The sequence below is a fragment of the Nycticebus coucang genome, chromosome 22, assembly GCF_027406575.1.
Source record: "Nycticebus coucang isolate mNycCou1 chromosome 22, mNycCou1.pri, whole genome shotgun sequence".
In the NCBI taxonomy this organism is placed as follows: Eukaryota; Metazoa; Chordata; class Mammalia; order Primates; family Lorisidae; genus Nycticebus; species Nycticebus coucang.
In genome coordinates, this window is record NC_069801.1 from 38,917,041 (window position 1) to 38,933,895 (window position 16,855).

The 16,855-nt window shown below is 40.3% G+C and overlaps 2 protein-coding genes and 1 long non-coding RNA gene across 3 annotated transcripts in view; 1 reads left to right on the top strand and 2 right to left on the bottom strand.

The window, feature by feature from the left end:
- Positions 1 to 5,947: 5,947 nt before the first annotated feature.
- Positions 5,948 to 13,598, bottom strand: EBNA1BP2 (EBNA1 binding protein 2). The gene is made up of 9 exons (XM_053575845.1): positions 13,400 to 13,598; positions 13,234 to 13,317; positions 12,825 to 12,997; positions 12,095 to 12,218; positions 10,652 to 10,741; positions 8,449 to 8,524; positions 8,113 to 8,206; positions 6,260 to 6,422; positions 5,948 to 6,135 (listed from the first exon to the last, which is right to left on the bottom strand). Exons 1-9 carry the CDS (start codon positions 13,463 to 13,465, stop codon positions 6,085 to 6,087), a joined length of 921 nt encoding a protein of 306 aa, XP_053431820.1. The 5' UTR covers positions 13,466 to 13,598; the 3' UTR covers positions 5,948 to 6,084.
- An 86-nt stretch (positions 13,599 to 13,684) lies between these two features.
- CFAP57 (cilia and flagella associated protein 57) overlaps positions 13,685 to 16,855 on the top strand; it is a 104,667-nt gene continuing 101,496 nt past the window's right edge. The window contains exons 1-2 of the mRNA XM_053575840.1: positions 13,685 to 13,768; positions 14,029 to 14,191. Coding sequence (XP_053431815.1) covers positions 14,035 to 14,191 — 157 coding nt within the window. The 5' untranslated portion in view covers positions 13,685 to 13,768; positions 14,029 to 14,034. The remainder of the gene's footprint in view (positions 13,769 to 14,028; positions 14,192 to 16,855) is intronic.
- LOC128574888 (uncharacterized) overlaps positions 14,015 to 16,855 on the bottom strand; it is a 41,159-nt gene continuing 38,318 nt past the window's right edge. Inside the window, exon 8 of the long non-coding RNA XR_008376874.1 lies at positions 14,015 to 14,144. This is a non-coding gene — a long non-coding RNA (uncharacterized LOC128574888). The remainder of the gene's footprint in view (positions 14,145 to 16,855) is intronic.

Consider the following 16,855-nt stretch of genomic DNA (forward strand, 5'->3'; position numbering starts at 1 on the left):
TCAATATCCAAATTATTATCATTTCAAAGTTTCAATATAAAAAGTATGGAGTGATTATACACTTTCTTCACACTTTCAAATCTGGTACAAATTTCACAGCTCATAGCACATCTTAAGTGCTCTTCAGCTGTACATGGCAAAGCAATTCTAGAAGTCTTCATTTTACCCTTTCTGAACATCTGCATTCCATGTATATTGATTTTTTTTTTCATAAATTGATTTTTGATCACAGTGTGAAGTAGGAATGGATCTTAATTTATTTTCCAAAGAAATATCTCCCAGCACCAATTTATTGAAAAGACACTCTTATCCCCACTATTCTGCTCTGCCACTTTCGTCTTCCTGAGTCTGTTTCTATACTTCCTGCTAGGTAATTTTTCATCTCTCTATGCCTGCAGGAGCACTACACTATATTATTTGTGTATTAAATTTTTACATCTGATAGGAAAGAATTTTTACTTAGCAGAGTCTTTTTATATTCTTATCCCTTTGTATTTCCATACTAATTATAATCAGATGTCAATTCTCTACAAATGTCTCTTGGAATATTGACTAAGATTACATTTAATGAATGTATCAGTTTGAAGAGAGTACTTTTCACATAAATCATCTGTTACATGCTGTGAGCTGTGACACCACTGCATTCTACCAAGGGTGACATAGTCAGACTCTCTCAAAAAAAAAGAAAAAATCATCCAAATGTGGAAGGCTAACCTAATGCCCTTCTGATAAAGTCTCCTCCAAAGGAAAAAAAAAATATTAAGATCAGTTACTGAACATCATAATAATACAAACCAAGTAACTTCATCTCTTTTGAAAAAATAATCCAGAAATCTTTGATGATAATCCTTATCTCTCTGGGCCTAATGGAATAGTTTATCTCTTCATCTTTTCAAATGTTTTCCTACTTACTGAATATTATAAATCTGAACTATGGCCTAGTCTGTTTTGTGCTGTGTAAAAGAAAACCTGACACTGGGAAATTTATGAAGATAAATTTATTTGGCTCGTAGATACCGAGGCTGGGAGTTTGGGTGCATCTGATGATCTCCTCTTGCTGCATCAACCCAGGGTGGAAGGTGGAAGGGCAAAGGGGGAGTAAAGGATAGCCAAACTCTTCCTTTTCTCAGGAACCCACACCCCACTGACAGCATTAATCCTCTCATGAGGATTTGAAGGTCCTCTTAAAGGTCTCACTTTCAACACTGTTACATTGAGAATCAAGTTTCCATCATGGGAACTTTGAAGGACATGTTAAACCACTGCAAACTAGAACATGATCATTTTAGCATTTTTAAAAACTAGAAAGTATGAAAAACTTAAGAGAAAAATAAAAGTTAAATTTGTAAATTTTGAAATGTGCTGATCATTTTGGCTTTTCTTTTGGCATGGCTGCGTAAAGAAGAAACTGTTAAAGTTCTTATTCCACAGTGAGGAAGAGTGAATCTGTTTAAAGGAATCATTGCTCATCATTTAAATAGAGTTATATATAGTTTGCCTTTGGATACTGATTTTTATTTTTGTTGTTTTGGGAATACCATAGATCCACCAATATACAATAGGGTTTGGTCTAAGGATGGAAAATCCCTAGGGCATTTTTAGCAGATTTCACCCATTTCACATCATAGAAGCCCATATAGAGAAATTCAGAGTAGATTGGTAGGGAACAATAAAATCTTGCATTGTGATATAAGGCAAGACTTTTTTTTTTTTTTTTTTTTGAGACATAGTTTCACTCTGTTGCCCTGGGTAGAGTGCTGTGACATCATAGCTCAAAGCAACCTCAAACTCTTGAGCTTGAGCAATCTTCTTGCCTCAGCCTACAGGTAGCCGGGACTACAGGCACACGCCACTATGCCAGCTAGTTTTTCTGGGGGTTTTTTCCTAGTAGAGACAGGGTTTTAGTCTTTCTCAGGCTGGTCTCTAGCTTCTGAACTCAAGAAATCCACCTGCCCTGGCCTCCCAAAGTGCTAGGATTACAGGCATGAACCACCACACCCAGCAAAGACAAGATATTCGTAAAAACCACATATAATCTTAATCCTGTCACCTAAAATGCAAATGAAATACTGTGTATTGTTTCCATATAGGAAAAGAGGTGCATTTTACTTTTTTTTTCCAGAGATAAGGTCTCCCTCTGATAGGGTAAAATGTCCTGCTTGCTAAAACAATGCAAAGCCATCTTCATTGGAAAAAATTAATGTCAACTTTAAAAAATGTTGCCAAAGTCTTTTGAAAAAAAAATATGTATCTTAAAGTCTTGGAAGTGAAAACTAAATTATGCAATGAAAAAAAAACGGTCAAAGGACTAAAACTCTTACTGTTAAATGCATAACAAAATAGTAAACCTAACATACAGTAGATTACAACCTAAAACAGTAGAAACACAATCACTTGTTTTCTTTCTTTGTGAAAAACGGTGCTTGGCTTCTTTGTACAACTTATCATCTAGAGCTAGTATCGTTTTTATCTTTTATATGAATGTGGAGGTACAGATTCCATAGTTTCCATTTGGAAGGATCAAGTCCCATTTGTAGGTGTGCCCCACACCCAGGTAGTGTGCCCTATACCCATGCAATGCATTGGATAGAATTTACCCAAACCTTCCTCCCTTCTCTCATATGAGCATGTAGGTGTTAATCTACTAGTTCCAATTTAATACTGGGTACATGTGATATTTGTTTTTCCATTCTTGTGACACTTCACTTGGGAGAATGGTCTCCAGTTCCATTCAGGTTGTTGCAAGATACATAATCTCCATCTTTTTTATGACTTGTGATGTTATAAACATTTGAGTGTAAGCCTTTTTTTTTTCCTTTGGGTAAATACCTACTAAGTAAAGGGATTGCAGGATCAAATGGCAGGTCTACTTTAAGTTCTTTGAGGAGTATCCATACTGCCTTCCAAAGATGCTACACTGGTCTGCAGTCCCACCAACACAGTGGAAGTGTTCCTTTCTCTCCCCATCCATGCCAGCACCTATTGTTTGGGGACTTTATGATGTAAGCCATTCTCCCTGGGATTAGGTGACATTTCAGTGTGGTTTTGATTTGCATTTCTCTAACTAGAGACAATGAGCATTTTTTCATTTGCTGGCCATTAGTTAGAGCAAGCATCTTTTACATGCACTGTGGCAAATAAGTTTCCTTTACTTAATAGATATTTACCCAATCATGCTTCCAATGTCTTATCTCCAATGTGAAATTTTTCACCAGGGTCACTTCCTTGGAAACATCCTACTCCTCTTCATCTCTTTGCTCACTCATGTTAACAGGCTCCCCTTCATGAAATTTCTCTGGCTGCGTATCTAGTCCCTAGAACAGCAGCAGTGCCAACATCCCCACATCAGCTCTGTCTCTATCTCCATTAGTATTCTATTCATATTGTACTTCCAGCCTCATCAGTTGTTTTTTCTTGATGGCACATCCATCCATGTTAGTCAATTCTCTCAATTACCTACTTCCTGAAAATGCGCCTGGGTTTAAAGCTCAAGACAAGAGGGAACACAAGCACATGCTTTGCTGTGTGTGTGGAATGAATAACAAACACATGGTGATCAATTATGGACCAACTTCGCAAGAAGCAATGATTGTTCCCTAATCATTGTGCATGTGTTATTATGCAGTGATTTATGGATTAAGAGCTAACAGCAATTATTTCACATTATGCAACTACTCACAGTTCACACTTTAATAAATGAAATGTGAACAGTGTTATTGAGAAACTGTTTTTTAGCTACACTTTGGTAAATGCAAGTCACATATATGTGAATCACAACAAGCAAGAACTGTCTATAGAGGGCACTGAAAATTTCTAGGTCTCTACCTATTTTTCAATGCATAGACTGTATTTTAAAATAATATAAAGAGTTAAAATTGCCGGAATCTGATCATACTTCATTCTGAGGTTTAGCGAGGTATAAGGGATATAAATGAGCTCTGCAGAGGACCTCTCTGAAACTAACCTTTGCTCTACAATAGAAAAGAAAGGAAGGAAGGCAGGAAAAATGAAAGGAAGGGCATAGTTTTCTAATCTTTTAAAATTACTCTGCATTAATAACTTGCTTTAGGCCTTACCATTGTGAACTGTAGTTAACCTGTGTTCTCCATTCTTAAAACCCTCAGTGTCCCATGCACAATTCAAAGTCTCTAATTATGTCTGAGGCCTTTATATAAATACTGTACAATTGTCAAAAATAGGTCTTCTGAAAACACAACCTGTTTTGTTAGTTAAAATTAGCTAACAAAAACTAAATTCACTCTAATTCTAGAAACACAGTATTGTACGAAACCAGAGGTCTTTTTTATGTACCAATGATGCTCCTAAAAAAAAAGAAAATATGAAAATTAATCGGTTTTTCTACTTAAGACTCCTATATAGTTCTCAGGTGTTTGTAGCTTCCCTAAAAGTGTGCTTTCTAACCTGCAATGGAGAAAGAGAGGGCAGGTGAATTGACTTAACTGTGTCAACAGAGTAAAGCCCTGCACTTAACATGACCTGCCTCCCCACTCATGCACCACCTACACACAGCATCCAGCCAGGAACTCAGAACCTCTTAAATACATCTGAGGCTCATCAGACATTAAGAAAAGCCACACTAGCAAAGTAATACTAAGTAAGCAAATATGAGAGGAATATTGAATATAAGATTATTGAATTATATGAAGATATTATCTATGTGGTAGGCATGTTCTAAACATTTTCCATATACGAACTCGATGTTGACAAGAATCCAATGACTTGTGTCTGTATTTTTCCACAGAGATGACAAAGCACAGAAAAATTAACTTGCCTAAGGTCAAACAGCCAGTAGGTAACAGCCAGGCCCAAAGTCCATGCTTTTTCCTTCTCAGATACACTGCAGCTCATGTGGAAAAAGGGAGATCAAAGTTCTTGGGCGAAGGGAACAGAAGAAAATTGGGAAAAAATAATTAAACTATAATTCATATCTGAAGAGATATGATAAGATACTGCCTGTAGAGAATAAAATGATGTGGAAAAGAACCATAGAATCAAGAAGACTGGGGTATAAAATGAAATCAAACTTACACTAAATAGTGAATAAAATGATTTAATCAAAGAAATCTTTTCCCCAAAGTAGAAAATACAAACTTAGAAGTTATCGGTAGAAGAGGCTTTATATTTGACTAACAGAAATTGCAGAATCAGAAAAAAGAAAATGGGGGGAGATGGGAGTTTATCAAATAAAATTCCCAAGAATGAGTCCTTCCAAATACTCTAATCAAATAATGAAACAGGCCCACATCAAGGCATGTCACCATGTAATATCAGACTGGAAGGAAGAAGAAAAGCTTCCAGAGAGAAAAACACAAGAGGCTTCAAGACAAAGCAGCAGTGCCTGAAGCATTCTAAGGGGAAATTCACACCAGCCCCACTAAAGGCAATTTCAGAAATGCAGGGAAGTAAAAAGCTGACCACTCACATTTCCCTTCTTAGGAGCATACTAGGAAATGCAACACAACAAAAGCAGCACGAGGTAAGATAGCAAAATATGGGATCCAGGAAATAATGGAAATAACCTAGGTCTAGAAAAGAGACAAGATGTCCATGTGTGACAAATCTAGGTTGTAGCAGAAAAACTATAAGGTGGAAGAATATGGAAAAAAAAAAAAAATGAAGGCTACAGAAGGAAAATTAGGCAAGAGAAAAATAGAAGGTAACAATTAACTCCAGCTAGAAACAGAAGCCGCGCCACAAAGGAAATCTCACCACAATTCATCCAGCTTTGGGGACTTCGATGATGATATAACATTTGGGAGGAATCAGGAAGAGGAATGGAAAGCAGTACAACTTGTATCTTCATTTATCATGAAGGAAGGCAATTTTGACTTACAGTTTAAATTCTTGATAAACAGCATTTATGACTCAATATGAAAATTCACTTCTAAATCTCTTACAATCATAAGTTTTTAACCAATGAAAAATGTTCCTTTGATATTTTTTCTTTAGTTTACTGATAGAAAGAAATTTTTACAAAAGAAACCAACAGAGGAATATAATTGTATTTTGAAATTGCACATCTTTACCCCTTCCTTCCTGGTTCTTTATACTCAAAGATGCTATTTAGCGTGTTCTGTTCCTCAACTTCTCTCTTGTTCGTTTTCCAGGTCTCTTCTACAGAAAAAGAAAAACTACATCTGGTCACACAGCAGGACACACAAAGGAAGAAAGGGAGAGGGCAGATGTGGCATGGACAGGAGGTTGGGCTGCCCCTCACCTGGACACCGTGCTCACTTACATTTAATCCTTTCTTCCCAAGCCTCTTGAGGCCCCTGCCATGCGCTGTCTTGGCCTGGAAGCTAGATACATCATCATAGCTGTCACGAGTGTTCCATTTCAAACCTTTCTTCTTTCCACCAAAACCAAATTTCTGGTTTTTATATTGTCGTTTAGCACTGGGCCTGTACAAAAGTGGTCCTATGAGTTACTGCAGCACTGTAAAACCTGATGAATTTTAGTGCTCAACAATATCCTCAACTTTCCTTTCTTTTTGCAAAGCCCCTGAGGCTCTTCTGAACTCAGATCTCAAACATGGACCTACAATCTTACCCTACAAACTTATGTAGCTCCTGTATTTACTGTTCTAACCACCAAGGCAAAAAAGCAAAGCAAGAAGCAGGAAAGGGTTTACGTATATTAAGTGGTTTACTGCTATCTTTGCAAAGTTTCTATTTTAACTAAATCTTGCTAAATCACCAGGAATTGTTTCCAGTCCTTTTAAGGATATATATATATACATGCAGTTAGGATTCCAATGTAATATACTATAAAACTAGTCATCCCACAGGAATCACAAATTCAGCATCTCCAAAGTCACCTTTCATCTCCCTTCCTGGACTGGCTTTACCTCCAATGCATGTGCCCTAACTTGAGCTTGGTGCTGCAACCATCTAGCTATCTACCCACCCTGAGGCTAAACACCTGGACGTTTCCTTGATTCTTCCTTCTTTCACACTCTACACCCAATTCAGTTATGGAGTCCTGCTAATTTAATCTCTTAAATCTCTTAATTTAATCTCTTAAATCTAATTTAATCTCTTAAATCTTACTTTAATCTATTTTCTCTTCTGTCCCTAAAACCACTTTCAGCTCACGATCAATCCCCAACTGGACTACACAATAGTCTACTTCTCAATTTACCTGTTTTCTTCAAGTCCATCATTTACACAGTGCCCCGTAATACCTTAAAGACATGAATGTGATACACTCACTGTTGTATGCACAATCCATGAGTGCCTCCCCACTGACTACAAAGCCCAAGTTCCTCGACAAGGCAGACCAACAGCCCAGGACCCCCAGCCCCATCACTGCACTCCTGGTCTAGCACTGAGCACTCAGTGACACCAACACCCACTGCCTCTCACACACAAACTTGTTCTTCACATCTCCGCACCTCTGCTCATTCAATTGCTTCCTTCTTGCTGAAACTGGCCTCTTTAATATTCTGCTGATCAGTTCTTACTCATCCTTCAGACTTAGCTCAGGGGGGACCCTCCTCCAGGAAGCCATCCCTGACTGTGTCAGCTGTTTCTAAAATGTGCCTCCATACCACTCCCTAAGTGTGCCTATAGCTTATAGTAACTAAAGTAACTGCAGTTACTCTTGTTACATAAAATGATCATGTCCCCTAGGCCTGGTAGCCATGTATGCAGAAAGGTGGACTAGAAAAATGATAATAGCCAACATTATCCCTTTCATCTGTATGGTACTATGAGGTAGGTACTATTTCCTCATTTTAGGAGTGGTAGCAATTAACACTTAGGCACAGGGACTTGCTCACAACTATCACCCTACAAAGTAGCAGAGTTGGGACCTAGACCTAGGTCTATTCACTATCGCACCATGTGCTGGTGAATCAACACTTACTGCATAGTTACTTTCACTGTGCCAAATACTTAAAAGGACCTTATTTCAACCTATGAGGGCTGCCATGACTAAAAGACCCATTCTACAGCATTGGAAATCATGGCCACAAGCAACAGGTGCATCTCTCAATGCTAAAGCTACATTGTGTGGAGCTGACCACCACACTCAAGAGCTATTGGCCTTTTACACATCACAAACCAAACTGACCAAGCAGAACAGTCTTACCCCTTCTTCACCTGCTGGCCCTTAGCTCCTGCCTTCTTATCCCACGAAATGGGTTTCTGATCTCCCTCCAGGAAATCCAGTTTATCAGAGAAGCCTGTACATGAAGAAGTATTATAATGAGCACCAGAATATTTTTAAAAAGCTGAAACCACAGAATTAGTCTGTTATTTACTAAAGTGATTTTAAAAGACAGATCTTGCTCCCCACTCAATCCCTAAACTTAGCTATAATAGTTTCACGTCAATGAAGATGGCTCCAAAGCACTATGTACTCAAATTAACAAAAGGTAGCTGGTACATTTCTTGCCCTACATCCTTAGCAGAGAGAAATACTGACCTTTCTGATACTTCTTAATGGCATTCATCATATGTGCTTTCTCCTGCTGCCTCTTCTGAAGAACCTCTGTTTGTACCTATGATATGGACACAAGGACAGTTACTCCCATGTCAAACCAGGACTGAAAGTATGGGACATTCTCTTAGTGACAACTCTGTGGTTAACACCACCATCATTTAACATTTACTATGAGCCAAAAGCTATATTAAGGGGTCTAAGCATATGTTCTGTTTACCTTTATAACAGTTCAGTGAAGTTCTTATCCCCTAAACCAACAGTTCTCAACCTGTGGGTCGCAACCCCTTTGTAACAATGAAAATATATCCTGCATATCAGATATTTACATTATGATTCATAACAGTAGCAAAATTATAGTTATGAAGTAGCAACGAAAATAATTTTATGGTTGGGAGTCACCACAACATGAGGAACTGTATTAAAGGGTCACAGCATTAGGAAGGTTGAGAACCACTGCCCTAAACTAAAACACAGAGATTCACATCCAGGTAGTCTGACCCCAAAGCCTGCACTGTTACCCTGTGGTTCAATCTTGCCAAAAACACTGTCACAAATCAAGGTTAGGTCTACATGCAATTTTTCCCATTAATTGTATCTAACCCACTATTACTAGGCATGAAGGTACCAAAAGAGAAGAGAAAAAAAATCTTTCTATGAAACAGATAAAAAAAAAAAAAAAACACCGTAAGGTCAAAAGAAGACACATAAATCTCTAATACAGAGTTTCTCAATTGGGACCTGGCTGATGTGGACAAGATGATTCTTTGTAGTGGTGGGGGGATGAAGAGGCTAACCTGCATTGCAGAATGTTTAGCAGTGTCCCCGACCTCTACCTTCCAGATGCCAGTAGCTCCCTCCCCAGGATGAGAGAACCAAAAATGTCTTCAGATAGTGAAAAAAGTTACTGGGAGTGGGGTAAATTGACCCCGCTTGAGAACCACTGCCATAAAGTTTCTTCAAATTAGAAATAGTGAGCAGCTAATATGCCTGACTGAGGTTTTACTTTTTACAAATTAGATTAGGTGAAACTAATCACTGGTGTCTTTGAGATAATCTCAGCCACCACACCCAGATCAGTAAAACAAGTCTACAGAACACTTCTTGCAGAGGACAGGACACTATAGTATAATCTTGTTCCATGGAGGATTTGTCAGTGACAAATCCAAATGACCCCAAAAATGAACAAAAGTTCTGCAGCCCAGATTACGAGCATTCGTGTGCAAAATATTACAACACCTTAACACTCCAGCCACTCCTCTCACATTCAATTACATAATCTTTTTTTTTTGGGGGGGGGGGTGGGGAGGGGAGGGACAGAGTCTCAAGCTGTAACCCTGGGCAGAGTGCCGTGGCATCACAGCTCACAGCAACCTCCAACTCCTGGGCTCAAGCAATTCTCCTGCCTCAGCCTCCCAGGTAGCTGGGACTACAGGCACCCGCCACAATGCCCTGCTATTTTTGGTTACAGCCATCATTGTTGTTTGGCAGGCCCGGGCTGGATCTGAACCCACCAGCTCAGGTGGGTTAGCTGCTTGAGCCACAGGCACCAAGCCAATTACATAATCTTAACTTTAATTCCCATCATCTTATTTGGGTGACCATGAAATATAAAAGGAAATCAAAAAAAAGTGCTATGGTATGCCTGATCCTGTTTCACATTAGACATCCCTGGTTTGAATACACAGGTCCTGCTTGTTTTCTTTCAGACTGGATGACAACCATTAGTACAATTTCTTTAGGGACTTGAGAATCACAGAGGAGGGTAGTGAGCCCCAACCCAGGATGCATCTCAGCATACCCTGGGAGGCTTTCTGGGGAAGAAAACACACATAGATTCCCAGAGATTCTGAAGCCTAGACATCTGTTGTGAAAGATTTCCCTTACTGATTTTGCTGTGAGGTCAGGTGCAGAAACTCTGATCTCAACCCAACTCTTCACTGTGTGGGTGTGAAAACTAGATCCCAGAGAAGTGAATGACTCTCCTTCAGTCTCCATGCTATTCCTGGTGACTTGTTGCTGTCAAAGTAAGACTGTGCTCAGGAATGAACACCAGCACACACTCCTCTGTGAGACAAGTAATACACCATCTCAATACACATAAGGCAGGGGGCCACACAGACCACAGCCATCTGATCTAACAAACACATTTGACCTCACCCTGCTCCCCGCACATTTTCCTGCTCACCTTCTTTCCATATTTCCTAAGTGCTCGCAGTTGCTTAGCCTTTTCAGACTTCTCCATAGCAGCCTGTTTAGTCTGCAGCTTCTGTCGAATCTAAAATGCAAAGAGTTCTCAGTTTTGTCATTGGAATTTGGGATGGCCACTACTTAGGGTTCCCAGGAACTTTGAGTTATGGAAACTACGGAACTTGTAAACCTTCTATTCCAACCCCTATGTCTTACACACAAGCACAGTGAGGTCCACAGGCTGGGCACTATGCTCAAGGGATTCAACGTGTCAGTGGTGGAGCCAGAGGTTCAAAGCAACTTTCCCACTCCTAGTATATGTGCGGGAAGGAAGACTGACTTCTCCCCATTCCTGCTGGCTGCACACTGAGGTTAAAGCAGCAGGCACCTCAGTGCACTTCTCCAATGTATCACACACAGAACAAACTCAAGCAGGTACCTGGCCTCTTCCATCACATATACACCTTTCAGTGAAAGGATGAGAAGCTGCCAGTGGGTACAGAATTCACAGTAAGAATTTGTACAGAGACACGTCTGGGTTTACCTCTCTATTAGCTTCCCTGGGTACCATCAATATAAGAACTCCCTAAAATACACCTTGAGATACAAGAGTACAATTAAAATATACAGTTGTACCCTATATCCACGAGGGATTGGCCCCAGGACCCTCGTGGATACCAAAATCCACCAATGTCATAATATTTTCCTATAACCTATATACAACCTCCTATATACTTTAAATCAAATTTCTAGGATTACTTTAGTACTTAATACAATGCCTACACTTCACTTCATTCTCCTGGATTCAATGTAGTGCTCAGCACATGGCAAATTCATGTTTTCTTTTTGAAACTTTATAGAATGTCTTTTTCCCAATTAATTTTGGATTTGTAGTTGGTTGATTCAACAGATACAAAACCAATGGATTCAGAGGCCCCACTGTATCTTGGATTAGATGTTGGTAATTCTCTTCCTCCGAAAGTTAAATGAGGACCAAGCTACCTAACTGCAAGTTATACTACCTCTGAGACACACATTAATCCCTCATTTTAAAGAAAACTAAGGCCCAGAGAAAAGTTTTTATTTATAAGTCATAGCTCTGTTCATTGGCAATAGCCAGAGAGGAACAGTTTGCCTTCTCTACCCACCATGCCATAACCATGACAGCTAGGAAATACAAGAGGCCATTTTTACCTTGGGAACCAAATTTCTCACAGTACCTATTCTCTTCTTAATTGTTCAGATTAGGAAAACGTCTTTGTTATGTTTATCTAAATGCTGGTGAGTGGCATGATTCTGAAGTGGACAATCTTGGGAAGAGATCATTGTTCTCTGACAACATATTTCCCATTATTGGTATTATAAGTCATCTTAGAGATGAGCCAGCTGAATATAATTAAGTGCAGAGCCCTGGCTTTCAGACAAAACATCCATGTCTTACCTTCTGCATCTGCTGATCAGACTTGGCCATTTCTGCAAAATAATCAGTGGGCCGCTGGGTAGGGATTTTGAGCTGGTGGAGGCGGGGTAGTACTGCAAGCACTGCAGCCTGGGCTTGACGGTAGCTAAGATTGTAGGACAAAATGCAAAATGAGGTAAGGGAGAGAAGTCTTAACGTTCCTTAGTGATATCTCGCATGAATTATCCGAGCTCAGAAGGACTCTCAACATCTGACCTCCATTGGCAAGGACAGATGACCAAACAAAAACTGGATTAAACCTCACTAACTTGTTCTAGAAGAAATTTAGCTGAATGCCAGGCAGGGGGAATTGTTGCTAAAAAGAAGTCAGTAGTTGAAAAGAATGACCACTCTAAAAGTATCCATAACACACAAACTAATGTTAATTGTGAATTTATAAGTAATAACAAGCAAGAGCCTTCTATAAGCAATTTTTTGTTCTAATAACTGAATGTACACACTCAAAAATACTTTAATAGGGAATATTTCTAACCAGCCCACAGAGGGAATTGCGATTGCTGGACCAAGGAACTCTTTCGTCAACTAGGGAGAATCTCTTAGCTCTTCTTAGTCAAAACAAGCAGTCCTCCGCACTCACAGGCTTATGCAACTCCCTGGTCCTTCTGAGGAGTGCAGGCTCACTACTTTCCTCTCAACCTCACTCTCTAGCACAAGGACCCTCATCTTCTGCAGCATTTGAGAACAAACATACAAACTCATCTCCCGCTGGAAGTCGTCTTCTGGATTAACAGCTCTCTGGTCCTTGTTCTGAGGTGTTGGTACCTCAGATCCACTGATCGCTGGCACAGGACCCAGGGTCACATCGAGTCTTTCAACCCATTCCAAATCCCTCTCGAACTCAGCCAAACACCGCTTGAGGCCATTCTAAGAAATTCAGACAGTAACTCATCAAAAGGCAACCCTAAGTTTGTCTTTTACAAGCCCAGGGGGCTAAAACAACGGACAAAGCACTAATCTCCAATACCCAGACAGGTAATTGACCCTCTTAGCAATACAACAGGTTGTATCTTTCCTGGAACAAGAATCGGTTTTCTAAGCACAACAGTGCCCTGTGAGCATCTTGTCCGCGTTGTTGCCCTCGACCCGGCGCCTGAGCTCACCACGTCGTTCACCGCTTTCTTCGGCCCCTCTAAGACGACATTGAGACCTGGCTTCAGAAGCCCTCGGGAAAACGCATCTTGCAACTGCAGGACACAACTGTAGTCAAAATCAGAGGAATAAGGCCCCGCTCCCACGCCCAGCCCAGCGAGCTCGGCTGAAACCTACCTCTCTGTCAGTGACAAGAGAATCATCAGAATCTGAGTCCGACCCTGAGAGCGGTGGAGTGTCCATCTAGCAGCACGCACGACCAACACCTCCGATAAAGGACAGAGTACCCCGAGGAGCCCTCGCCTCAGCTAGATGCCCTGGGGCTCCCAACAACCCTCACTGCCCCTCCACGTGGACGCCACCCGCTACAGCACCAACTACAGAGGACTACTACTCAACTTTTCGATCCGGACTTCCGCTTCCGGCTGCAGACCCACACTTCCGGTTCGTCGTTGCTATAGGAACCACCTGGCGTTTGAAAGTGTCTGGGCGTAGGGGTGGTGTCTCTGGATACGTGGTGCGTGACCCAGAGAGAAGCAGCGAAAGGTAAGAGGAGGTTCCTGAGGTCTCCCGGAGGAGCTAGAAGTCAGGAAAGAAAGGAAAGGAAAGAAGAAGGAGCCATGTTGTGGCGGGTTGTGCAGGAATCCGAGACAAGGCAGGGGCGTGTCCTACGCAGGGAGCGGGGGCGGGACTGAGGGTGTCCTGCGGAGCGTGCTCTGCGGCGGGAGCTGGGCGGACGCGGAGTGTCTGGCGGGGCCTGGGCGGGAGGACGTGCTTCTGAGTTCTCAGGAGTTGCTCTTTGGCAGGAGACCATGTCTACCGTGGTAGCTCAGTCGCTGCATGTTTTTGGTCTTCGATCTCGCGTGGCAAACAATATCTTCTTCTTTGATGAACAGATCATTATATTTCCTTCAGGAAATCACTGTGTAAAGTACAATGTGGATCAGAAATGGCAAAAATTCATTCCAGGTAAAACCCCTTCCATCCTGACACATCAGGTACATTAACGGTATGTGCCACATAATAACCTCATAATCCTAACATGACGATTGAAAAGGTTTCCTAACCAACTGGTATATACATGTAGCTTTATAAATGTAGAGGAAATAAATGTCGGCTTGTATTATTTAAGTATAGATTAATAATTACACAATCAGTGAAAATCACATGTAAAATGTTAATTTTAAAAGTACTTTTTTCCTGTAATTTTCAGACAAATTATTTTGACAGATCTCTTTTCATGCATCTCTAGTATCATTGTCATTGTCATCATCATCACTAGAGCCAGTTTGTGAGTTGTGTAATGCAATTCACCAGAGTACATATCTTCATTACAACACATTTTGAATCTATGTATGATGAAGATACTGGAAATTTTACTCTAAGTCACAAATAGGCATTCTTATAACAAGACAGCATTTGGTTTTGTTAACATTGTTGTAAAATTCATGATTTTAACAACCTAATCAATGTTTACCACCCTTTGTTGCATTGAACACTTTCTATTGTGACATGTACATACAAAAGAATATACACTAAAAAATACATAATATTCTTTAAGTTACAATAAAATGGAGATCTGTAAACCAGACCACCCAGTATAGGAAATAGAAGATGGCTAGTTCCAGTGCTTGTCTCTAATTGCATTCCTCTTCCTCCTCACACACACCCCATCTTGGATTTTGTAATTATTCCCTTACTTTTCCATATAGTTTCACCACATATATGTTTAACCTTATGCAAGATATACTTTTGTTTTTGCTATTTTGCAATTTTATGTAAATAGAATCTTAGCATATGTGTTCAGCATCATAGTTTGAGACTCATTTGTCTTGATTCATATGGCTAAGTTCTATCATATGAATATTCTTTATCCTTCCTAGTATTCCCTAGGGCCATTTGGGAATAACAGTTGTTTGCTATTACAAGCCATACCTACATAAACGTTCTTATGTGCATACAAACTCATCTACTTGAATAAAAACTCCCCCTGGTAAACTCACTACAAGTACTGAGTAGTGTGATAGCAATTTACACTCCCACCAGAAGTGTATAAGAGTCCTCATTCCTCTGCAACCTTGCCAACTGTTGGTATTGCCCAACTTCCTAATGTTTTGTATGTCTTGTGGTTGAGAAAAAGTATCTTATTGTGGTTTACATTTGCATTTCTCTATTACTAATGAGAATGATGAGGGTATCTTTTCATAGGTTTACACAATTTCCTTCCTTCCTTCCTTCTTTCTTTTCTTCCTTTGCTTTCTTTCAAGACAGATCTTGCTCTGTTGCCCAGGTTAGAGTACAGTGCCATGACATCATAGCTCACTGCAACATCAAACTCCTGGGCTCAAGAGATCCTTTTACCTCAGCCTCCTGAGTAGCTGAGACTGCAAGCACATACTACCACACCCCACTAATTTTTCTGGTTTTTGTAGAAACAGGGGCATGTTTTTCTCAGGCTGGTTTCAAACTCCTGGCCTCAGGTGAAGTTCCCACCTCAGCCTTCCAAAGTACTAGGATCATGGGCATTAGCCCCACAACTGCTGAGAATTTCTGTTTATTAATAGTTTTATAGTAAATGCCACGTTCAACTGGTATACAAAAAAATTTGTTTTTCTTATACCGTTTTATTCTATTATCTCCTTTGGGAACTCCACTGTGGAGTAATCTAAATTATTCTTTTAGATTTTAATCACTTAGTTCATTGATTTTCTTTACATAATGTATCCACCAAGAGTTTACTTTGAGTTATTGTGCTCATATTCTCTCATTTCCCACTTACACTACTTCTCTTCTGCTCCCAACTCTATCTTACATCAGGGGACATTACATGTGTGTGGATCCTCCCAGCCCATATGTTCAAGTTCTACCCACAGATCCTGTAAACAACTGCCCTTTAAGCATCCTTCAGGTTCAGGCCAAGGATAGAGACAGGATTGGGAGGAATCCAATACTGATCTTGTCAACAGACTCAGGTGCCATTTGCCATTTGGACAGGAAATGCCAGAGTGCTGGGCTCCTAGGACATGATCTAAAAGAGACCTTGAAAACAGCAGGTGGCCCCTAGACTCCACTTAATGGAAGGGTACCCAGCCAGAGGAGACCCCCAAAGGGGTACTCTAAAACATGGGACAAAGGGAAGGATCCCTGCTGCCCAAGTCTGAGGGTATTACTCATGAAGTGAAAAATATAAAGGTCATGAAATTGGGACACCTGGATTTGGTTAAACTCCTCCTTTTATAAGCTCATGGAACTTCAATCTCCTCATCTGTAAGATGGAGTTGCTCAGCTCAGAGTCATGATGAGGCTCAGATGTATTCATTTGTTCATTTACAAAAAATTTATCAAGTACTTTCCATGTACCAGGGATAAAACAGATACACACAAACACATGCATACAAACCTTTATCCTCCTGGTATTTCCATTCTAGTAAGGTAGAGGACAGTAAACAAAAAGAAGTACTCTATGTGTTAGTTGTAGATGCTAGTGAGAAAAAATGAAGCATGGAAGCTGAAGCTATTGGGAGAGTATGGAGTTGTAGAATGGGGCTTGGGGAGGGCTCACTGAGGACTGCTCTTTTGAATGTAGACAGAAGAAAGCAGAGGAGCTGGCCTTACTGATGTGGGAAGGGCAGG